Genomic DNA, 24,651 nt, shown 5'->3' with positions numbered 1-24,651 from the left:
AAGGGAAGTTATTGTGTGTGTGCAGTGTCTTCCTGTCCACAGGATCGTGTCTGCCCTCTAATGGCTACAACAGGAAACAACACCCACATGTTTTATTTAGGATAATTGAGTTTTAAATTCAGCAGTGATTGCAGATGTGAAAGGTCTAAATATAAATATGGGTTTGATCCAAAGGTGGACTTTGTGTAACTAAATAAAGCTTGCAGCTGCCATCGCTGATTCTCTTTCATCCCCATCCAATGAGAGCTGTCCTATTGGTCCCAGGGGTCCAAAAGGCCCCAGCAAATACCGTGTGTCACTCATCAACTTTGTCCCTACTGTTTACATAAACATGTTACTCCTACCCCCTTGGCTGGGCTCTGTCCTGCCGAGGAGCAGGATCACATATTGTCCTGGTGTGACAGCAGAGCAGGTAGACGCACAGGAAGAGGGAGAACATGTTTTTAACCACTCTGCTCTGTCTGCTGTTACTGCGGCCTGGCTTCGCCGCTCTAATGAGTTCTCCATTGGACGAGGTAGGTGGAAATCTGCAGACAAACAGGAGCACTGCGCGGTTAGCGATTCTTCTGCAAAGTACATTGAACTCTTCAACTTTTGAAACAGTTTATCACCCTGTGAAAGCCCCGACCTGCAGAGAGTCATAAATATGTTTTACTGGATTCACATGGCAGTAACTTAAAAAACAAAAGCTCTGAAATACTTTGTGTTTGGGGCCACAGGTCTAAATGTGGTTACACATGTTTGTAAAAGTAATGCTATTGTTTGTGTCCTCTTTAGCTTTTTCATCACTCCTCTAGTCAAAGAGACATAGTGTCCTCTCCTGGTTCTTCTCCTGATACCGCAGGTATGTCTATGTATGGCTGAAGTGTACAAACAGTTTGTAGCCTGCGTACAATGAGAACTATCCAACAGTGAAACACCATCTTATAGTACTTGGGAAAAACAGGTATTATACACCAGCAGATTTCTAGTGTGTGTCTACACTGTGTCTTCTCCTTGTTCACAGTGAGTGGAAGGCAGCGTCGGTCGGCTCCGATGCCTGATATCACACATCTGGAACTGCTGGTGGTGGTGGGGCCTGATGTGCAGCAGGTCCACAAGCAAGATACAGAGCGATACATCCTCACCAACCTCAACATTGTGAGTCCGAGCAAAACAACCGACGTTCTGCTGATTGAGTGACTTCAGATGTATAGGAAGAGAGTGCTAGTACAAATACATGTACTTGTGTAAAGTAGGTCAGTTAATGTACTCTGGGTAAACCATGCTGCCTTATATATTTAAAAGGGAAAGAATTAACTTGTCACCCAATACACACCCCACAGCAGAACTCTGTTCTAACCAACACATTATGCTTTTATGGAGGGAACTGATTATCAATTACACAACAAGAAAAGAGGACAAAACTCAGACATTTACACAAAACCGTGACGGGTGCAACGAGCACTATAAGGCTACGTAGGCCACATTAAATAATATGCCACCTCTACATCACCGAAGCAAACAACGCAGAGGTGTATAAAGTTCTGTAGTTTTACACATGTAGCACACACAAGCTGCGTTGCACAGTAGCGTTGACATCCTCCTCTGCAGAGTTACAACCATCACAGTATCTGTTGTACTCACCTGTGATGCACCAGGGATTCATTATGGTAGATCCTATGCCGAGGTACAATAATGCTAATCACACCATTTATTCCATTCCCACACGGATTATCATTTTTCATGTGACTTGTTTTTACTTTGCAACATGTGCGACTTGAATTGTAGTAAAGTAGTCCCAGTGAAACGGACGTTAGAACATCAGGAAGTACATCCATGGGCCTTTCTACTGTGACGCACAAACTTAGACTACAAGAGTTACAAGAACGCTTTAAATCAAATCCTTTGCTTTGATTGGACCACTCAAAGGTGGGCGGGCTATATATGTAGATATATAAATATATATGATATGATATTATGGGTTGAAGGTTGGTACTAGTCTACGTAAGCACATATTTTATTTAGAGAGTGAATGTAATACTTCCTCCCCTGAGGGAACTAGCTTAAACCAACACTATGCACAGCACTGTACGGCTGAAATAAAGAGTAATGAATATATAATGAAGTAAAACACAACATAAGTTGTTGTATTTGGAAATGTTTTCATAGCCAGATAAGACATATAGAGTGCACTGCAATACTTACGTCCCATTACACTTTATATTCATATTCATCTGATTTATATTCCATTTCCCCCCCCCTAGGCCTCAGAGCTGTTGAGAGACATGGCCCTGGGCGCCAACATGAGGGTGCACCTGGTCCGCATGATCATCCTGTCAGAGCCAGAGGTATAAGCGGGTCCCTGTTAGAAGTTCAACACAGAACCAAGTTCATAAGCTTATTTTTGACTTTGTTTTATTATCACTACCTCTCTTCTAGCCAGAGATCCAAATGTCTCCCGACATTACCTCGTCTCTCAGAAGTGTGTGTGACTGGGGCAGAAGGATAAACCCCTCAAACGATACAGACCCGCTTCACGCTGATCTCCTGTTATACATTACAAGGTGCGTGACATGGCTAGCTGGCTGTATTTGTAAGTACATGTTTTCTTAATGTTTGATGAACGAACAATGTTTTACTATAATCTTTATCATCTCAAACAGGTACGACCTGGTGTTGCCTGATGGGAACAAGCAGGTCAGGGGCGTAGCGCAGCTGGGGGGAGCTTGCTCCAGTGAGCAGAGCTGTGTGATCACAGAGGACACAGGCTTTGACCTGGGCATCACCATCACTCATGAGATTGGCCACAGGTAAAGTCATGCACGTGATCAACAGTGAATCTGTAATATATGTTTTAACGTTACAGCTTATGAACCTTATTTGGCAATATTTTATTTTACAAGTCTGTCATTTCCATTAACATTTCCAAGAAGTTTCTTCGAAAGAACTAATTATAGAGAAAGAAGAGACAGCGTTTAGTTTAATTAAAAAAGATAATTGCTGCCTTAAATTGGACCGTCGTTTAGTCAGTTCACAGCAAGTCAGGTAAAAATATAATATTTGCAAGTTTATAATTAAACACACATGGAGAACAAAGTGTAAAACTTTAAATATCATTAAGATTGCTGAAGCATTTTAATAACTATATTAAGAAATGTGTACAATGAAGCATATTTAACATATTCTATATTGAATTGACTTTCACCCAGTTTTGGAATCAACCATGACGGAGTAGGAAACAGCTGCAGCAGGAGTGGGTTCATGATGGCCTCTGACGGAGGCTACAACAGTGTGGATCTCACCTGGTCTCCGTGCAGCAGACAGCAGCTGCTCACATTCTTCAGGTGAGCCAAACGCCTCCCGTTCAGCACGCAGACCTGGGACTGCTGAAAGGGCATTTCATCTCTCGCTCATATCTTAACGTGTTCACCTCAGGTCGTGTTCACCGGTTTCCCTTCTCACAGTTTGAGGTTGATGTAATATTTGGCTTTGATTTTTAAATCCATTACAATGTTATTATATTTGAAGTACATAAACTGTGATATACAGTGGTGGGAAATAAGATATAAGGTACAATATATAATGCAGTTGAAGTACAAAGTAGCAGGACAAGTACCGTAACATTGTACTTAAGTACAGCACTTGAGTAAATGTACTTAGTTTCTGCCAAAAACAAAACAAATCTGCAATATTTGATAGCGAGATGTGTGTTGTATTAATGTCCCCAGTGAAGGGAACGCTGAGTGTGTAAAGGACCTGCCTGCACTGGGAGGCTCCCTGCAAGACTGGAAGCCTGGCCTATATTATGGAGTGGATGACCAGTGCCGTATAGCTTTTGGTAGCACTGCCAGAGCCTGCTCTTTTACCAATCCTGACCTGGTAAGTCACCTGTAGTAGCAGCTTGGTACCACCAGGTGGCATTTCACCACATTTCCAGTCATGTCTGTAATATATTGGTCTCCCTTTCCATCAGCCCGCTTGTCGTGTCCTGTCCTGTCACATTAGCCCCGATGATAACACCTCCTGCAAACGTCTCCTGGTCCCACTGCTGGACGGGACGGAGTGTGCACTGAATCAGGTACTGCTCCGTCATCAGTGAGTCACTTTGGTGCAATCATTCTCCCATTGAATCAGTGAGTGTTGTTTACTAAAAGGAGGCCTACGCATGTTTGTCCACGCATTCCTCTCATCCAGTGGTGTCTGAAGGGCCGTTGTGTGACCTCAGATGAGCTCAGCTCCTCTGTGGGGGTGCATGGCTCCTGGTCCAACTGGTCCGAGTTCTCCCCCTGCTCCAGGACGTGTGGTGGGGGAGTCACGCATCGCACACGCAAATGCAATAACCCAAGGTAACGACAGTGACGCAAGCACCAATCGTAGTCAGTGCTGAAGATCCCGTGACTGTACTTTACTTAAATCTTTTCAGACCTGCTTTTGGAGGGAATGATTGTGAGGGACCGGATGTTGAAGCTGAACTTTGTCACCAACAGGTAAGTTCTTGCTGTTTACATTGGGCCTCCATACAGTACAGTAGGTCAACAATATTTACTTTGTGGGTGATTTTTGTTAGCAGTTCGCAGCCTGACCTCTCATAACAAGCCTCTGAAAACAGAATCATTAATGGGACCATTTAGAGAATTAGAGGCCAGGAAGTTGTTGAGCTTACAGCAAAGTGAGCCCTGAATGGCCTGTGTTTGGGGATGGAGGTGCAAACAGACGGCACCATCAGGCGAGAGGAGTAAACTAATAAAAGAGAATAAAATAATTCCTGTTTGTCTTTTTCTTACCATTTGTTGTTTCAGCCATGCGGGCGCACCCAGTTGGATTTCGTGGTAGAGCAGTGTTCCCAAACAGACCTCCACCCCCTCTACCTGCTACCAAACATTGCCTCTTTCTACACCTGGATCCCCGCTGTAGGCTTTGCACAAGGTGGGCCAAAAGACATTCTCTTTCCATGTGTAAAGTGCCAAAACCTTTATTCCTAACTTTTGTTTTCTTCCCTGTGAACCTTTCTACCAGGGGACGAGCAGTGCAGATATATGTGCCAGTCAGAGGGAGAAAACTTCATAGTGAGCCGCGGCTCTCAGTTTGTGGATGGGACTCGCTGTGAGGCAGACAGCTCGCCTCCCTTTGGCTCCACGGCTGCTTGTCTGAGAGGGAAATGCCAGGTAGATGATAAAGCAGATGTTTCAAACTTTATTTTTATAGTCAGTCTTACACCTTTTTAAATGTTCTGCTTGTCTCCGATCAGCTGTTTGGCTGTGACGGTGCACTGCACTCTGGGTTGGTGAGGGATGTGTGCGGGGTGTGTGGTGGAGATGGATCGTCCTGCAGTTTGACCTCTGACTCCTACACTAGTGGGCAGGCCAGAGGTAGATGAAATGAAGTCATTGGAAGAATAACTAGCAATGAGTCGTTATATGGTGTGAGTTATAATTCTTTCTGTTTCAGAGTATACCACCTTCCTCTCTCTGCCAGTGAACGCCACGCAGGTTCATATAGTCAACACGTCACCTCTGTTCACTCACATGGGTGAGCGCCTTCACTTGACAAGAGATTTCTACAAGAGCGTTCACAGGAACTAAAACTTGGAGTTGTTTTTGTCTTGTGTGTGCGCGCAGCTGTAATGGTCGGGGATCGGTACATTGTGGCTGGGATGAGCAGCATGGCGCTGAATATAACCCACCCCTCCCCACTGGATGATAACCGCCTAGAGTACCGCCTCCACCTGACCCCTGACCTTTTGCCTGAGACGGAGGAGCTGTTGCTGCCAGGACCGCTGTCGGAAGAGACAAACATACAGGTCAGGAATGTATCTTTCACACACACACATATATATACTCAGCATTTATTATTATACACTCTGTATGATTATCTGTTGTCTTTGAAGGTGTATCGCAAATATGGAAAAGAGTACGGAGAGAAAACTAATCCAAACATCAGCTTCCAGTTCTTTGTACCTACTAGAAGCAGCGACTTGACAGACATCACACCTAAAGGCAAATGGGCCGTCTTCACAACGCCCTGCTCCGTCTCCTGTGGCTCCGGTAAGTAACTGTTAATCAGGAGTCATTGAAAAGCACAAAAGGAAAATCCATCTTATTATATTTGAAGAAGTCATTATACATTCACAGGCTGATTGCACGTTACAGTGTTGGCTCTCTTGTTTTAGAAGTATGATAATGTGCATTAAAATGGACCTTTTTAGAGCTTTTATCTCATGTTTGCAGTGTCTGTCTATTATAAGGACACTGCACTGTTAAATATGTCAAATGCTTTTAGTCATTGTTCTGATCTCTGATGTTTTCAGGAGCAAATATCAACAAATGTGATGAACTGATTATTAGTTCCCCATCTGCCATAAAGGTTCATAATAAAGCCCTGAAAAACTCATGCATTATTTAATTAAAGGTGTTCCTATTAAGTTATTTTTTCTTTTTGCAGGTGTACAGAGGCATGAACATGTCTGTGTACATGAAGATACCAATCACCATTTGGAGGAACACAATTGTGAAACACCTCCTCCCCCCGTACCGCTCCACACAAGCTGTCAGCTCTCTCCCTGTCCCCCCAGGTTAAGTTCATACTCAACACTGGGTTTTTTTCCCCCCTTTGGAATGACATGCAGCGATGCAAAAATGGGTATACATGAATTATTTACTGTCTTACAGGTGGGATACTGGGATGTTTGGGCCTTGTAGCGCCTCCTGTGGTGGAGGAGAGAGAGTGCGTCCTGTAAGATGTGTTCAGAAACATGGAGCCGACGTGGAGAAGGTTCCAGATTCTGAATGCCCGACTGGTAAAGCTCCACATACTGCTGAACAATGTAACCTGCAACACTGTCCTGCCAGGTATGAAGTCTACACTGTACTGTTGAGCCTCATGGGTCAAATAACTTCCTATGACCACGGGCAAGGACGATGTATTGATATTATATCGTCTTAGATTGTGGATATTGTAATATCGTATAAGTGTCTTTTCCTGTTCCTCTAGGCTATTATTTGCCTTTACCCACTTAGTCATGGTAGCCATATTGTTATTTGTCAAAAATGGAGGTATTCTCTCTATATCACGTGTTCTGCACAATATGAATGATTTCAGGAGTTTCTGTCTGTTTCCAGATGGCGTGTGTCAGACCCGGGGGAGTGTTCAGCAGTGTGCGGGCCAGGAGAAGCGAAACGCGTCGTGTCATGTGTCCGGCCGGAAGATGGTCAGGATGTGGAAGTGGATCAAAGCTTTTGTTCTTTGCAGATCAGACCACCTGATTCTGTGCCCTGTGTGGTAGACGTGTGTCCCATAGGGTGGGAATCAAAGAGAGAGGTGACGTAGAAATTGTCTAAAATCTGCCCCTTGTTTCAAAATGTGAAGAGTGTCTAGAAATTGCCTTTCTTCACCAGGAACAGCCCATGCTGAAGTCTGGTGTGTCTCCACGCTCGAGACAGGCTCCTGTGTATGTCTGGAGTCCTGTTATCAGCCAGTGCTCAAAGACCTGCGGTAATGGTGAGTGAAAATAAACTCACCATCACTCAGAAACACAAAGTCCTCGTCAGATAAGGTCAACCAAAGATGCTTATGTAGGAACCCTGCAGGTGTGGTTCTCCTGTGTGGACCACCAGACCAGACTGCGGGTGACTGACGCGCACTGTGATTCTTCCACCAAACCTCCTCCTCAGTCTGAAACCTGCAACACATCTCCCTGCCCCCGCATGTGAGACACCAAACATGCATACCTACGTACCTACTGTCCAGTTTAATGCATCAAATCTCATGTTATCTTCTATTTTCTCAGTTTAAAAAGATGTTCCTTTTACAACCACCAGGTGGCGCTCTAAGCAAGGAGTCTGCAGTGTAACGTGTGGAGGAGGGGTGGCCAACAGGGTGCTGTACTGTGCCGGAGAAACAGGAGGGGAGGGGGAGGAGGAGGAGGTGGTGGAGGATTCGGAGTGCACTGACTTTCCCAAACCCACAGCAGTGGTTTCATGTAACAACCACAGCTGCCCAGCAAGGTGAACCACACAAACACACACACACACACACACACACACAAAAATACATTGTTGCAAGCAAATGATTTAAATAGCAGTGTAATTCATCCAGGTGGAAGGTGTTCAGCACATCGTCCTGCTCGGCATCCTGTGATTTGGGTGTAGCTCAGAGGACTGTGTCTTGTGTCCAGTTCGTCCACGGCAAGGAGAGCGTGGTGCCGGGGGAAAGCTGCCATGCAGCTGTCAAACCGGCCACCACGGTGCCCTGCCTGGTGCGGGTCTGCACCTTCAGATGGGAGGTGAAACCATGGAGCCAGGTACACAGGAGACACGTGGACCGGAAGATTAGGATTAGATTAGACTCAAGATGACACAATTAGTTGACTAAGTTTTATATCAGTAGAAACTCTAAATATTGGCTTTTAGACCAACAAAACTTGTGAAGATGAGATAAATGATGATTAAATGTTCCAGTATATTTTGATATTTACCGACTATGCTACTTTTTCTTTCTTCTTTCATGTGAATCCTGTTGATTACGTGACATCTTGCTCATTGTCAGTGTTCAGTACCCTGTGGATACGGGATCCAGTCCAGAGCAGTGTCCTGCATGGGCCCCTCTAAGCCGGAGCCCCTCAGCCCTCCGTTCTGTATGCACATGCCCAAACCCATCACCATCCAGGGCTGCTACATGGGAGGCTGCGGAGACGTGCCGCCCACCTCAGATGTCATCACTGCAGTTGCGCCACGGCACCCATTGGACCGTCCTTCTCCGAGTCCAACAGAGGCAATCACCGTCCCACAGGCCACGACAATGACCCTCCCACCTCCTAAACCCGGTCAGTACACATAAACTAGCCATTCTCAGAAAGAGCTGCAGGATTATCATTAAAGTGTCTTCTTTTTACAAGTGGCCTGTGGACAGCTACTGCTGGAAGAATCTGGCACGGTGGATTTGAAAGACGTGACGGGCCGCTGCATAGTATCCATAGGTCGGCCCCTAGATGAGGTCATCCATATCAAAGTGGAATCTGGCTCCCTGAACTGCAGAAAAAGTATGTTTTTATCAAATATATAAATGTGATATTTCTCTATGTCGTGACAGCTAAAGAAACGTCTTTCACGATGTGCTTCTGTTTTCTACAGAGGAGTATGTTGCATTTTTTGATCGACTGGCATTTGTGAGGAAATGCGAGCAGGTCGTGGCCAGTGAACTGACCACCAGAACCAACGTCCTGCTGGTGCGTCAAAATCTGCTCACCCCTGGGAACGGGGTTGTGATCTCCTACCGTTCACAGAAAAACACGAAGAAGAGCCACCATCAGGGTAAGAGTGCCTGCGAGGTCATCACTTCTCCTATCTCACAAGATTGGAGGATGATTTGTTGCAGGTGTAAGTGAACTGAGCCCAGTGTTTGAGCCTATTGCATCATAAAGGTTCATCTAGAGAGAAGTTTGCAGTATTGTGAACACTTGCACAGTCTAATGCAATCCAATACAAAACACCTGCAATAAATACAGTGAAGCCAAGAATATAGTTGAGCTTAAAACACTATTTTGTTGCTGTGAAGGTCAAGAGTTGATTTAGCTTCAATAGTTTATGTTGTTGTGTTGATCTCACCTCCTCTATGAATTTGGAGTTGACCTTTTTATCTGCCTAAAATGTGACTGAAGTTGAATAAGCACCTCACACAGTCTCAACAAATATCAACCATTTCCCAACATTAAATTCAAGAACCTTTTTAAGGACTATTCAGGCCCAATCGTCTCAAATTCAAGGACCAAAACATGGCATCGTTTGATACACAGATCAAGGCCATGGCATGAACTTTTATTGATTTTCTGCAGGCTTTGCATCGTGCCATATGGATGCACTGCAGATCTTTCACAAGCCAGTATTCCTAAATGTCTTTGGCGAGCTGACCTGACTTGGAATTTAAATTCTCCAGGCAAAGCTGAAGGTTCGCTTGACGTTAGCTTTCTCACTGGCTTGCCGCTGTTTAACCTGCATCATCGGACTTCACTCACTCGAGCACGAACGTGATCGTCACATTTTCTCGAGGAAACAATGAAGCGGGAGACGCAGACTTATATTAAGTAAAATAATATAAAAATTAACCTCAATTTCTATTCTTGCACAAAATATATGAATTCAAGCACTTTCAATAACCCGTGTCTTTTTACAAAAGGCCTTGGTTTTTTTTCTTCTGAAATTTCCAAAACTTTCAAGGACCCGTGGGAACCCTGCCATTTCCTGGCCATTGGACTACATGTGACTGTACAGGTGTTCAGAATTTTTGATGAGATGAAATGTTCCTTGTCTCTGCCCCCCGACCCCCCCCCCCAGATTGTGACATTCAGCTGTTTTCCCCAACTGGTGTCTTTGAGAATCCAACAACGTCCAACACTAACCACAGCTGTCGAGTGCTCATCAACGCCCCCCCGTCCGTCAAGATCAGAATCCAAGCGCTACACATAGGATTGATACTCAACTCCACACAGTCCCAGTCTACATACATCATGGTGCGGACACGCTCTAACACCTTTCATATCGTACGCCGTTTACTGTACAGTGTGATAATGACTGCACTGTGCTGTCTTGTGTTTCTGCTTCAGATTCGGGACATGGATGTCTTAAAGACCAACGTGTTTAAAGGCCAACAGCTGTTTCAGTGGCACTCCTCTGGAAATATGGCTGAAGTTGAATTTCATGGCGACTACCTGCATTCCACAGGCAGCTTCAGAGCCGAGTATTCCTTTACGCGTCGTTGATACGACATATGAACTATTTTAAAGTTTGATGTGTGTGTAGAGCTTTTGTAACAGCCATTAACTTCCATTCTGTTGGATAGAAACCATGTTTTTTCTTTTGTTTCTCATTCCTGTGGTAATTATTTTGACCTGAAATAAATAATAAAACAAATCAAAATCTTTACGTCAAGTGAGGAAAGTATCATCCTGAAGACTGCAGTAAAGAAGAAGATATTCTACTATTACAATCAGCAAATCATTTTATTTTAAAGTTTATATATATATATACTGTATAACACAATAGCAATATATTAAAATATAGAATTTCCTCATCACAAAGGCTGTCACACATTGCACTTCCCACGACCCTTCGATAGCAGCCTCCCTCCTCGCCTCCAGCACTCTCGGTACATCCTCTACGTCAGCGTGGCGTTCTGCCAAGCGTCTCCGGCACCGGTTCAGTTCCAGCTCCCGTGCGGCCCGGCGGGACACAAACGCGTTGACCGGGCTGCAGAGTGGGATCACTGCTCAGCTGTAGCTGTGTCTTCCAGGAGAGCTCTAATGTCCAACAGAGCGTCCTCTACAGCCTGGGCAAACTTGGCAGCGTTGGTCTCGTCACAGCTGTTGAAGGCCGTGATGGCGATGTTGATGTGCTCATCCATGGGATTATAACACACTCCGTAGCCATCTGGCACCATCGGACCGAAGCACATAACGCAGTCTGTCTTGGAGCCAACCTGGACACGGAGACGGGAGACGGGAGACGGATGAGGGCAAGCAAACAAATACGACAACAAATAATCATTTGCTCAGTAACAGTAAAGTGTGCATGTTATAAGATGCAACATATACCTGGCTGGTGGAGAGATTGAAATGCTGAGCCACGGCAAAAGAGGTATCCATGAATATCTCGGGCATGGAGGTTAGGTCTTCAATACTCAGCATCTTCAGCCCGAGGATGTGTCTGTCTATGGCGTGTCCATGAATTGCCTAAGAGAGAACAAGTTGTGTGGAACTGATTAATCAGATGGCGTTTTATAAAACCACACACTTGTTATAAGACTCTCACTTCATACGTGTTCTTCTTATGCGTCTCAGAGGCCTCCTTCAGCAGCGCCAGCCTCTCTGGGTTCTGTGGACAGTGTGAGATGTTCAGTAAGACGGCGTGCATGCCTTGGAGTGTACATGTATTGTGAAACTCTAGCGGTGTACCGGTACCTGTTTAGCTGGGTCTTGCATTGCCTGGACAAATTTAAACGAGTCTGCCGTAGTTGCGCGGATAACGTCCGTTCGTCCGTATTTGAACATTCGCAGCGATGCACTCTCGTAGGTCGAGCAGCAAAAACTATACATCCTGGAATAAAAAGGATTTATGAAGTCATGCTCTTAATGTCCACGTTCAGCATCATTTGACTCTGAAGAGGGGTTTCTTGCCTGAAGTACGCCAGCTGAAAAGCCATTTGCACGAAGGCATCTGGACTCAGCTTGTGTTTCTTTGGCACATTTTTTCCAAAATGAGAAAACATAAGCGCCTTCACATCTAAGTCATGCACCATTCTGAAGAAAGAAATACAACAGTGAGTTAAACAATCATCACAAGTGAGACAACAACAATAACAACAATCATGATGGGACTTTACATACATGTTCATATTTTGTTTGGCACTCTCGATGTCTCTCTTGACCTCGGGGGTGATGTTAAAACGCAGTTTCAGAGGCATGGGCAGGGGAACCATGGGAGTGCGAACTATTTCAGGGCGGAGCCTGTAGAGCAAATAATGAAACATTTAGTCTCATTTGATCTCATTTGAAAATGTGCAAAACACTCCTAAGAGTTGAAAGAAACGTACACGTAGTTAACCACAAAATCGATGAGAAACACGATGGGTGGACCCTCAGCAGGTGCATGTTCATACACCAGTCCACATGTGCCGTCTTCACCAACAATGAACTGAGGACGATTGACAAGCACATTCAAATTCCCAACCGTTACCACGACACTGTTAATCATCTCCAATGTCAAGTCATTTGTCTCCAACTCGCCTGTAACGTCTTGTCAAACCAGCGGTTGCCGCTGTTCCAGCGCGCTCCTCCTCCATGCAGCATCTGTGCAGCCACACGGCTCGGGTACTGCTCGTCTGACACCCGTGGCATCGGAGCATCCAGACAAACTGTGAAGATACCTTTCTGGATGGCACGGACCGACTCCTTATTTGTCTTATCTGAGGAGGGAAAAATAAAACGCCTTTAAGATCTCATTTTTCTCTCAAATACTCATTTAGACTCTTTGACTGGATTTATTCTAGACAACAGAATAACTCTATTGATACTGAGATTTTAGTACCAGGATCCTTTTATCTGCTTACCCTTAATCAGATTGTTGTAGGCTTTTCCCCAGGTGTTGCGGTGCTGTGATGTGAGGATGCCAATAGGCTCCTTGTTAGTCTGCAAAGACGAGTTCCAGATCTTCTCCAGCTGCATGTAAATCTGGTCTACTGTCAGCGGGGTGCCATCGCTGTGGTACACATCCAAGACGAAGAACTGGGGAGAAATGCCAAGTTGTTTTCATACAGCCACAGGTCCAGTAGTGACATTACAAAATGTGTTTCTGTTTAAGTGTCTGGCTGAAGTGTTGAGAAGAAGTGCCATCTAAAGTACCTGGAAGTTGTGGACCACAGTGATATGAGTGACAGGTTGTTTCCCGCTGTGATTCACAACAGTATCTCTCTTTGGACCGGGGATACGGCAGGAGGACAGGATCTGGTAATACTGGTCCATGCACAGTGGCTTCCCACTCAGGTACTCTATAGGCAGGGTATCACTATAACACAGCATCTCATGTTACACATTTGCAGTTTGGCAAAACCAACGAAAAGCCTCTCTGTTACAACATTATGATATCTGCATTAGTTTCAGACAAACTCACGTGTCAATCATTTTTTTAAAGTCCAAAACTCCTGCAATCAGTTTGGCAGCAAACCTGCAAAGGAGACAAATATATGATGATTCTGAACATTCAACCAGCAGTCAGCTCTGAGTGGAGACATTTACAACTAGACGTCATTGACTATGACCTACTAGTGACATTATGAGCCTACTGTCGCCGGCACACTTTAAACTCTAGCCCTGGCTTCACTGGAGTGTTTCTCTTTGGGACCACTGTGTTCACTGCATATCCCATGGATCACAGCAGTCACAAACAGCTGAGCACTGCCATGAGCAGCCAAAAGGGCTTTAAATAGCCAGCATGTGGCGGGAAGCCTGCACAAAGGTCGACTTGAAACTCCATTTTCACCCGTGCTTGTTTGCACTACACTTTCACACCATGTAAATCACTCTTGGAAACTTTATGAATGTGCTTATATTAGACAACTAAAGGGATAGTTTGGATGTTTTGAAGTGATGCTCTGGAGAGTTCCTGCACAGGAGCAAAGCTATGTGCTGCTGTGGGAGACTTTGGTGGAGTGTGATGCTTCGGCCATTGGTAGAACGGCTTCAGTTCCCCGTCAGAAAGGGATGTCTGCAAGTTAAAGCGCTGAAAATATCATAAATGTATAGCGGTGCACTTAAACTGGTATTGACTTATTAGGTGGCTTAAATACGTTTCGAAGCTGCCCTCGTCCAAAGCAGTACGTGGCTTTGTTCCAGTGTCGTAACTCCCGTCTGCTGCTCCCAACTATGGGCGTGTCGACCTCCATCTACTGTAGCTGACTATACATAAGTACCTCATAAAATCCCACTTCAAAACACCAGAACTATCCCTTTAAGGTTGATGACTTTGAACTCAAGAAATTCCCAGCACACAGTAGAAGCACTTGGGGCTTCTTGTTTGTGTAGGTCTGGAAGTTAAGGTTTTATGGGAACCCAAGAAATGTACAGCACACATTGAATGATGTGATGGTGGGGATTTGTTTAGTAAGACAAACAGCTTAGTTAATGGTCCTACAGTGGATCCTGGTCTCTCACCTCATCTGTCCTTGTCGATCTCGGAAGTGCATGCGAGGCAGGACAACCCCAGGGCTGGTGTAGACCGCCAACGGCATCCGGCAGTCGAGATAGGCTGACTGCATCCACCATTCTGACAGCTACATAACGCAGTAGTCAGAAAGCAGGACAGAATATGCATCTATACATTCCTCCAATGCTTGTTTGGATTACAAGGCAGAAATACCAAAAACATATTCAGCTAATTACAGCCCAGATATCTACCCAGTTGTCGGTCTTGCCAGCCCGTCGCTCCAGGCCTTTCTGCAGCCTTTCCCCGACACCACCGTGGAGGAACTCCTTCACCAGCTGCCTGGTGTGTTCCAGCTCTTCCTCGCTGACGATGGGCTCCAGAGCAACCAGGTATCGCTCAAACGTCTGCTTTAAGGGCGGCACGGGCAGCTTAGGTAAACCCTCCTGGTGCACCATAGACCTCTCTGGGATCTGTATGACTGGTCTGACCAGGCGACATGGCTTCACCATGCCAGGCCGCAGCTGGAAGACAAAGTATTAATAAGCACAAACTCTCCTCCGCTTCAGAGATTTGGTCAAATATTTTTAACTGACCCATGGCCAGAATGCAGGCTTGATATTAAAGTTAAAGTGTGTAGTGGTCATCTCACTAGTTGAACCAGGAGATGAATTGGACTAAAGAACTGACTAATGCTGCCTCACAAATCCAAGTGTCAACATGTTGTCAAATATTAAGTGTATGCAATGGAATCCTCAGTGGGAATGAGTTCAATTAAGAAAAGGATTAAGTGTTGTGAACAACATTTCTTTGCATCGCAAAGGCATATACTTTACAGTGAGATGATTTAAACTGTGACATTTGACACCAAAACAATTTAGCAAAGGCAGAGTTAGAGTTTGGACCCACTGGTGTTGAATCTACCAACTTATAAATAGAAGGTTGACACAGTTGAACCTTTTGAAATGGTAGCTAAAATAAACACACACGAAAACAAGATATATCTCTGTGCTCACTGGTGGTTACCAAGTCCTTATTTGATTTAATTATGGTAAGATTTGAAATAAAAAAAAGTAATACCACAGTGTATAATTACTTTGTTACACGTAACAGGCCTGCATTCAAAATGTTACATAAGTAAAAAGTACAAAAGTATTAGAATCCAAATGTAAATTCTGCACAATTTCATAATAATATATATTATATTATTGGATTATAATTATTGAGGCATGTGTTCATCTCTTTACCGTTACAGCTGGTAAAAGGTGGAGCTCATTTTTATTACTTTATATACTGCTGGTAGCTTGTGAAATTCACCAAGGGATCAATAAAATGTATCTTAACCTATAATAATAATAATAATAATAATAATAATAATAATAATAATAATAATTATTATTATTATTATTATTATAATAATAATAATAATAATAATAATTATAATAATTATAATAATTATAATCTTATTATCTGAATCTTAAAATTAGTCATTAATAGTGACTAGAGTTGAAGTATAAAGTAGCAGGAAATGCAAAAAACTAAAGTTTGCCGGGTTTGATACTTCGTCCTAAATAAGATAACATTGGTGACACGAGCGAATTCAGAAGTAGTGCAGAACTTCCGGTAGACGCTTTCAAAATAAAACACTATGACCTTCGAATGTTGCAGGCGTGTTGTATTCTTAGTAAGTCATGCTACAACAAATAATGAAGAGAGATACATAATCAGGGGCTAAACTGTACTGTAGTGAATACAACTACTAGTATAGTGCCTTGTTTTGCGTTGTCCTTTTTTGCAGCATGCGCAGTAAGCTAACGGTATGCTATCGGCTAAGCTAGGCTAATGTTATGCATAATGTCACAGTGCGGGGCTGCTAAATTACGCTCTAAATTAACACTATTTCATAACAAAATAGCGTACCATGCAGCCTACAGGGGTAAAACACGAGTTACATTTTATCCTGATATTGTCACATTGTTGATGTCCTGTACATCGCCCCACCCCCGTCACTCAGTCTAATGCCGTAAAACCAGACGTAACGTTACTGCGTTTGTTGTTACGCAATTAAAATACATGTAGACTGAAAAACAATAGACTTACCGCAGCCTTGACAAAGACACCCAACATCTTGTCAAATAGACGCGTTAAAATATTAGGCTGTGCCGGGAATAAAGATGGGAAACCCTCGGGCAGTCATGTCTCAAGGACACTGTGTGTATTCTCAGCTGTCCGCCCCCCTCGGACCTAGGGAGCAAAGACAACTGCGAGCTCTCCACTAAAAGTCCTGTTTCTTTCTAGTTGAGTTTGCTTTGCGTGCCTGTCGTTTAAAACATGTTAAGCACAAAACCTTTCAGCAATAATAAGCTGCCTCATTTTATCATTATATTTATTTTATTATAAGAAATAGGGACTAATATGCTACATTCCAGGGATCCATAATAAACTATTGGGCTGTGTTATTGTTGTTGTTGTCATACATTATAACGTTAGATAGGCTATGGTAAAATGATATCAATGGGAAAAAAACACAAGGTCACATTAAACCCTATATGTAGTCCTATCTATGATAACCCCACTCTTGCGCACACTTATATATGTGTAGTGATATCTTTTTTTAGGATTTGAAGTTGCGATTTAAAGCCAATACATCCAGTGTTTTAAAATGATCAGTTTTATTGATTGATAAAAGCAGGCCCTGGCATAAATAAAACATTTACAGAATGGTAGACTGTGCTGCGTTGATCTGGTGCATGAAGCTGTACAGATCTTTACCGGCCACATGATGGAGCTCGTCCAACATCCCAACATCGCTCCAGAGAAACCGCGTTAACTCATTTCTTCAGGAAATACAAACCAAAGACAGACTCTAGTACCCCAAATGGATCACCAGAGAAATACGGTTTGAATTTAAAGGTGCAACTAGGTTAAAGTGTGTGAAGAAAGTATATCAATTGGCACCAGAAATGTTAATGTGCAAAAGTAATCCGAAATGGAAATGATTGCTCTGTATATTCACATTTCATCAACATTTTTCAGTAACAGATGAGAGAGAGAAATGCAGTCGTGTCATGGTTTATTTGAAAGCAATAAAATAAATCGATACAAAGAAAAACAATCATACAAATCAAAATGCTTCGATTGCTCTGGTCCACCCGCTGCCTGTTAACAGTGTATGTTTTAAACAAATTGTTTGAGCGGCGAATATTTGCTCAAGGTCCGTCTGCTGCCAACTCACAAACTCAGATAGTCCACCTGAACCCAACACAGAGATCAGGTTGGAGATGTTTGTGCTGTCCAACTGGTCCGAGTCTGAATGTAACTCATCATCAGTCCTCATCCTTTTACATGGCACTGGCCCAAAGTCTGGCAAATAAAACTCTGGATCAACAATATGATAACTTGTGTCCACCTTTCGCTTTTTTGCGTAGCACTGCGCGCCCTGCAGCTGTTTTGACGGCGCGCAACAGTCTGAGTGGAAGTATCCATTCGTGACAGTAGTCACCACATGCGTGTCCAAGTCCAGGACAGTCTTTTGGTTGGCTTGTGCATTTGGGATAGGTAACTCCCAGGGGGATTTGTCTGCACAACTCCAACAGGCTTCCGAAACCATGAGATCAGCGTCACTTGGTGAAAGCATTGCGCAGGCAGATGCGTCTTGGTGCGCCACCTCTGCAGGCTGGCCGTTGTGCTGGTGCGCTCCGCAGTGCCAAGTATCCGACTCAACCCCAGTAAAGTTGCAGTAGAAGTCATCGGCCAACTCCGTTAAGCTCCCAGGCAATTCGAAATAGTCTTGCCTTTCACGGACTGCCGCTACATCCTCGTATTGATGCGTCCTCTGCGTTTGCGACAAGTTTTTGCTCACATAAAACTGCCTGGCGTTTCTCAGTACGTACGTTACCAGTAAGTTCTTGTGGAGCTTGATGCCTCCTCTCTGCGTCCTGGAGCTTTGGATTTTCATCAAAGAAATGGAGATCAGATTCTGTGCGTCAAATGCACACTCCATCCTCAACCGGGCCAGCCGTTCTTTCCTCTCACTCTCTCAAATCGTTTGGTTCTTCACTGAAGAAATCTGTATGGCTTTAGTTGAGATTCCTACTGGATTCGTGTAGACTGTGTCCATAGCTCTCCATGTCTTCCCAGTAAGGGCATGGATTTGCAACTCTCATCTTTCCTTGCCACGCCCTCACGTAGACATTGTCCAATGGGAGGGAGGTGGTGCTTCTGTTATACGCAAATATCACTACTAGCCTCATTCAGAATGCACGTAGGAGCGGGCATGCTGCATTTCACTAAATGTGTTCTGGGCTTTTTAAATCTCAGTGCGGACAAAAATCATCACAAGTGTCCATGTAGAAAAGAAGAAAGTAGAACAAATTAGAATAAAAAGAGAGGAGTGGAATAGAATAGTTGGTAATTGCAACAGAATAAAATATAGAGTAGAGTAGAATAACACAGAATACACAGAGAGGAGTAGAATAAAGTATAATATAGCAGTAAGTAAACACAATAGAATGAAGTAGAGAGTGATAGCATAGAGATATACTATAGTAGTTAGTAATTGCAATAGACTACAATAGAGTCAGATAATAGAATAGAATATCCCTCAGAGTAATAGAATATAATAGAGCGTATTAGAGAGTAAATAAACACATGTAAAAAGAATAGAATATACAATAGTAGAGAGTAATAGAATACAATACAGACTACATAGGAGTAGAATAAAACAGAATATAACATATTAGAGAGCAATAGAAAAGAACAGATTATACAGTAGTAGAGAGTATTAGAACAGATTAAAGTCAAATAAACGAATAGAAAGAGATGAAGAGTAGTAAAACATGGTGGCAGTTACAATAGAATAGAACGGAATAAAGTAGAGATCGGCAGAATAGAGAAGAATGTCCCTGAGATAAGTATAATATAATATAATAGAGTATTAGAAGGGAATAAAACAGAGCAGATAATAATCTAATAGAATATAACATAGTAGAGAGTGATCGCATATAATAGAGTTTAAAGAATATAGTAAAGAATAACCAAAAGGAGTAAAATAGAACATACAGTACAAGAGATGGATATAATATAATAGAGAGTAATAGAAAGATATAACACAAAACCCTAGAGAGTACTGAAACATGAGACATATGAGAGAATATAGCATAGTAATAGAATAGCAAACGTATTAATAAAGCTCTTTTTGTACAAGTAAATGCAATTCAAACTGCTGTCCAGAGCCATACATGACAGAAAGACCAAATCAAACATGTCTCCAGCACAATGTAGAAGGAGACGGCAGTATAAACGCTGGAGAATCAAGAAAGGAGCAGTAAAGGAAACTAAAATGTTTGGATCACACACTTTAAAATGTCAACATGGCTGTATATGCAATAATATTCTCTTCTATACAATACTATGCACTTCTGTCACATAAAAGCCTTCTGTATACTGCACTGCACTACTGTACTGTACACAGACATGTCCTCACATTAAATATATACAAACATGGCTTTAAAGCACATGTACACACACAGTCAGTTATGAGTTACTGTCTGAACCTGACGATGATGTCATTAGGCCTGCCGCCGATAACAGAAATATTGCCATCGCACTCAGACGTGTGAAGTAAAAAGCTCTTTGTAGAGAGATTATCTGTCATCCGTGGCCCACATCTGCTTGTGTGTACACACACAGATGGCTGACATCATACTGAACACCTGGATATGACTTTGATTTCCTGCCAAATACGTGAATCAGGAGGACAGCCACTATTATGGTTATCATGCTCTGATAATGGTGTAAATTGGAGTCTGACACGTGTGCTCTCTCCGGAATATGGTTTAAATGGCAGGGAGCAGATTGATATCATGTTTTATGGTACAGCGTGCTACGGTAATGTTATGGTGTAGTTCAGGAATGTATAGCAGCAGTGTGATTAAATACGTTTAATTGTGTTTCTTTAATTGTATTAAGTAATAAAGGGGAGTTAAAGCTGTTATCCAATACATCACATTGCAACTATTAGCACTCAACTCAATGTGTATAGGTAAAAGATTTGGCAGAGGACATAGTGTAGGAAAGTATAGTATAGTGCACTATATGGTGTAGCAAAAAAGGTTTAAAATATACTTACTTTTCATCAGCAACCTAAACAGAACAAAGTAAATACTCGGGTGGAATAAGTGTGTTACCTTGAGAGAATACACATGCACTCAAAACAGCTTTGAATATCACGTTTTGGATTAAGTGTTGCATTATTGCTGGTTAATCAGTAAAGAAAGAGGAAAGGTGCCAAAATGTCAAGTTGGAGAAAAACAATAAGCGTAACGAAGGTTTTATTGAGCCTCAGTGGAGAGAAAGCACATCCTGCAATCTGTGAGAGACAGACCTAAAGGTCAGGCCAAATGTCAAATGGACCGAGTATCAGTTTTGAAGACCCTGCTGTACATGCACACACTGGTGTTGACTTCAGTAATCTTAAAGATCAGAAGACAGTGAATGGCTTCTATTTTGTATTGCAACTGCCTGTACACATTGATAAGAGTCACTCCACTGTGCAGCAGCTTAATCACAAAAGGTGAAAATGTAGTTACAACTCGCCGGCTAATTCGCACAGACATCACTTTGTCTTAAAGTAAACATTCACACGTTTGTCTGGGAGTCAGAGAACAAGCCAGTTCAGTCTTTCAATTTGGACCTTACACAAACTAGTCAGTAGCTTATGTTGTCAGCGCTGACTATCTTGGGGCTTGAAGCGGTCCCAGCCAGGCTTAGGGGTATACGTGTTCTCAGGGAGAAGAAAGTCTTTCAGTCTGTCTGGTAATGGCAACGCTTTGACTCTGTCTCCCAGGGGCCCCGGCTGTAGGTGGCTCCTTATGAATGCCCTAATAAGGCTTTGCAGAGCAGGAGGGCTTGCTTCATGCTCCACTACGCGGTCGTACAGGTCTCTCAGAGACTGAGTATAGGGGTGCGAGTCCGGACAGAGCACAGGGATCTCCAGCCGAAAAGGCATATGCCGCGGCAGGAGGTCTACCCTCGCCATGTCGAGCAACACCTCAGCTTTCTCCAGCAGCTCGGAGGCGTGACTTTGATCAGAGCACTGCTCCAGGGCCTTTTTGAGCCGGCAGAAAAGGAGGTTGTAACCTGACCAACAAGTGTGTCCGTGATGGGAGCAAACCAAAGAGGCTCCGCTCTGAATTAAGAGCACAGCCAGAGGGAAGAGCAGGTCAAAGTGCCGCAGGCATGTCTGCGTCAGGGAGGGCATCACGGAGGAATGGCCATCCTCATTCAGACAGGAGCTGGGGTCCACACCGTGAGACAGCAGTAGCCGAGTGGTTTTCAAGCAGAAGTTGCCGATCTCAGCAGCATCCTCCACATTGGCGTCCAGAGCCTCCGTAACCATAAACACCAACGCTGACTCAGCTGTTTCACCGTCTACAGAAGCGGCATGAACGTCAGCACCTGTAGTGTAGAAAGCATCACGGAACTACGGTTACGTGCACATTACAAATGACAACCATTAGCCAACATGTATCAATGACTCCTTCGGGGAAACGAGTCATTGTTAAGGTCCTTTATGAAACTACAAACAAAACAAAACTACTGAGCCTTTACTGCTTACAGCTTTCAAATGAGCCTTTGCTGCTTACTCTAAAAAGGGACTCTTAGTACTTCCATAAAGATGGACGACTTGCAAAACAGATTAAATAATAAAACAATGTAATCTAAGAAGTAGAGAACGAGTATTGTTTTTAATTAAGATTATTTTTTGGAGATTGTTTGAACCCGGGCCGTTTTATGACGCAACCTCTAAAAACACTGTGTCCTACATTTCCCACAATGCAACTTAATAGCAGCCATCTTTCATAACACCCTCTCTGGCTGGTAAATGGTTATGCATTTCAACCCCACAACCTCAGTTAGTAACGCAGACTTTCTGATATAAATGTCTCCACGCTGAGATAGCACGGATGACATCATCTGGGGTATTTTCACAAACTGGACGAGCTCCTCCAGCGCCACAGAACCCAATAAACGATGATTTCCACAGGTTTATTAGTTCTCTTCATGACAAGGAAACAGATCTCAAATGTGTAAAACCGACGGAGTAAGATCTCTAGAGCTTCTCTCTCTTCTCAGATTCTTCCACACTCACTACTGACAAACAGTTTTAATACTTTTGTATTTCAATTCAAGTTATCCATCTGACACATGAGGGAACACACACTCATCTCTTTCCGTTAATGTCTTTAGGGCTGCACCGAACAATTATTTTTATTATTGATTCACCTGCAGATTGTTTTCTAGATGAATCATCTAGTCTATAAAATGTCCATCCCACATCTGCAGGTTGGAACGTTTACAAAGTACGTGAGGCGGCTGTAACATCTGCAACGTATGCCACGATGCATGTATGCCAGTCAAACTGTACATGAAAGTACAAGTACCCTTCGTAAAGAAGAGTGATTAAACCACTACATAAAAAGACATCCTCAGTCGCTTCATGTCTGGATCACAGGATCGGTTCTGCCCGACATTCACTTTCGTTAAAAACTGCATGCGCATATTTCACCCTGACAACCACTGACAGTTTACTTTGCACTCCAAATGCACACAGATGGGCAGGTGTGCATACGAACACAAGTTTGTGAATGTCGTGGTTTAAGCGCGATGTCTGTTAGAGAGGGTATTTGAAAGTGGACAAGAAAGCAGAGTGAAGATGAAGGGAGCCAGTACCTGTCTGAAGGAGCTGCTCGATGTTCTCGATGTTGTGCACAGTGAGTCCGTCGATGCATGCAAAGGCGTGGAGCAAAGGTGTTTTTCCTTTGGAGACGAAACCAAAGCCATCAGTTTTCAGAACAGACGAATGAAAAAGTGAAAGAATGAATATTTTTTGCAATGTACCATGTTTATCCCTCGCATTCACATCAGCACCCAGCTCCAGCAGGGCGAGCAGGCAGGGGAGCCTCTCAGACTCCTCACTGGAAAGATCCAAAGGACTGCTCTCATGGATCTATCGAGAAATATTTATACTTGATATGAAATGCAAAGAAAACAGAGGGGGACGCCATGACAACAAGAGAGAGTCGTCTCACCCTGTCCCTCTTTTCAACGTCTGCGCCGTGCCCGACCAGCAGCCTCACCATGTCTGGCCTGTTCCTCAAAACGGCCATATGTAGAGGATTGTAGTAAGAAACTGGGTCTGGAGAGCAGAAGCACACATTCATATTAAAACAGATGAAGATTGCAATACTACATTTTCTTTAAATGCTATGGAGGTGAACTGACACCAGCCCTGTGCACATGTTTGAAGAGATTTATTTATGCAGCATGTGTTGATGAACTGGTGAATGTTCGAGAGCGTTTTCTCACGCTGTGGTGCGTCAGGCTCGCTCGCACCCTGTAGCAATCCAGTATAAGAGCAGAGAATAAACCTCAGCAACAGACCTGCATCTGTACATGAGCGTTAATTACTGCATGTGTAGATTACGGACATTATCTTTTCATAATCAGTGTCCAGATTATTACGTGCACTTTCACACCTAAACTGCTCCGTTAGCACGGCTTGTTTGGGCTGTCAATCGAACTCTGGCGCTCCGTCTCTACCTGTTAGTCATTATTTATAACATACGGTCCATTTTCAGTCTAATACCACTAATATTGCTTATAATGAGTTAATTCTTCGTGAGCTCATTTTGACACCACGCAACAGAAATATCAGAGGCATTAAAGTGCAGCATAAACTTCTGTCAGTCACCAGAATTTGATTTCCCCACGTGAGTCCTGATGATGACAAATCGACAAAACTGTCAAATCAACAAGTTACCCGAGAGTCTGTATAACTCCATGTTTACTCCTCTTGGTTGGTTTGTAGAAAGACGGTGTGAACACAAACCGGATCAGAACTAAAATGCAAGAATGTACCATTTCCTATCATCATAACTATCATAAGCTCTTGCTTCAGCACAGTGCCTGTCAGACAGCT

The 24,651-nt window shown here is 43.4% G+C and overlaps 4 protein-coding genes across 7 annotated transcripts in view; 1 reads left to right on the top strand and 3 right to left on the bottom strand.

Moving 5' to 3' along the window:
* Window positions 1–494: 494 nt before the first annotated feature.
* On the top strand, window positions 495–10,995 carry adamts13 (ADAM metallopeptidase with thrombospondin type 1 motif, 13). Its single transcript, XM_029440012.1, has 29 exons — window positions 495–515; window positions 778–844; window positions 1,007–1,140; window positions 2,247–2,330; window positions 2,422–2,546; window positions 2,646–2,792; window positions 3,192–3,326; window positions 3,711–3,861; window positions 3,956–4,060; window positions 4,177–4,328; window positions 4,406–4,469; window positions 4,782–4,908; window positions 4,999–5,147; window positions 5,231–5,351; window positions 5,431–5,511; window positions 5,601–5,782; window positions 5,870–6,026; window positions 6,424–6,553; window positions 6,651–6,830; window positions 7,101–7,299; window positions 7,377–7,479; window positions 7,558–7,687; window positions 7,800–7,985; window positions 8,077–8,281; window positions 8,527–8,803; window positions 8,876–9,019; window positions 9,111–9,290; window positions 10,311–10,486; window positions 10,580–10,995. Exons 1-29 carry the CDS (start codon window positions 495–497, stop codon window positions 10,733–10,735), a joined length of 4,068 nt encoding a protein of 1,355 aa, XP_029295872.1. The 3' UTR covers window positions 10,736–10,995.
* LOC115013808 (carnitine O-acetyltransferase-like) lies at window positions 10,957–16,942 on the bottom strand. The gene is made up of 14 exons (XM_029440330.1): window positions 16,770–16,942; window positions 14,924–15,193; window positions 14,681–14,799; window positions 13,641–13,694; window positions 13,373–13,535; window positions 13,081–13,255; window positions 12,758–12,936; window positions 12,565–12,665; window positions 12,359–12,478; window positions 12,149–12,271; window positions 11,933–12,068; window positions 11,784–11,846; window positions 11,567–11,704; window positions 10,957–11,451 (listed from the first exon to the last, which is right to left on the bottom strand). The coding sequence occupies exons 1-14, from the start codon at window positions 16,794–16,796 to the stop codon at window positions 11,236–11,238; spliced, it is 1,884 nt and encodes a 627-aa protein (XP_029296190.1). The 5' UTR covers window positions 16,797–16,942; the 3' UTR covers window positions 10,957–11,235.
* Window positions 16,943–17,725: 783 nt separating this feature from the next.
* Window positions 17,726–18,885, bottom strand: ier5l (immediate early response 5-like). Its single transcript, XM_029439930.1, has one exon. It carries the CDS (start codon window positions 18,670–18,672, stop codon window positions 17,794–17,796), a length of 879 nt encoding a protein of 292 aa, XP_029295790.1. The 5' UTR covers window positions 18,673–18,885; the 3' UTR covers window positions 17,726–17,793.
* Window positions 18,886–21,171: 2,286 nt separating this feature from the next.
* The window catches only part of asb6 (ankyrin repeat and SOCS box containing 6), a 6,434-nt gene continuing 2,954 nt past the window's right edge, over window positions 21,172–24,651 (bottom strand). For all 4 annotated transcript variants that reach the window (XM_029439915.1, XM_029439914.1, XM_029439913.1 and 1 more), the window contains exons 4-7: window positions 23,762–23,868; window positions 23,571–23,679; window positions 23,403–23,489; window positions 21,172–22,127 (exon numbers count right to left, since the gene is read on the bottom strand). In XM_029439915.1, coding sequence (XP_029295775.1) covers window positions 21,394–22,127; window positions 23,403–23,489; window positions 23,571–23,679; window positions 23,762–23,868 — 1,037 coding nt within the window. In that variant the 3' untranslated portion in view covers window positions 21,172–21,393. The remainder of the gene's footprint in view (window positions 22,128–23,402; window positions 23,490–23,570; window positions 23,680–23,761; window positions 23,869–24,651) is intronic.

Source organism: Cottoperca gobio, chromosome 9, assembly GCF_900634415.1.
Source record: "Cottoperca gobio chromosome 9, fCotGob3.1, whole genome shotgun sequence".
Classification (NCBI taxonomy): Eukaryota; Metazoa; Chordata; class Actinopteri; order Perciformes; family Bovichtidae; genus Cottoperca; species Cottoperca gobio.
This window is presented reverse-complemented; position numbering and strand designations above follow the sequence as displayed.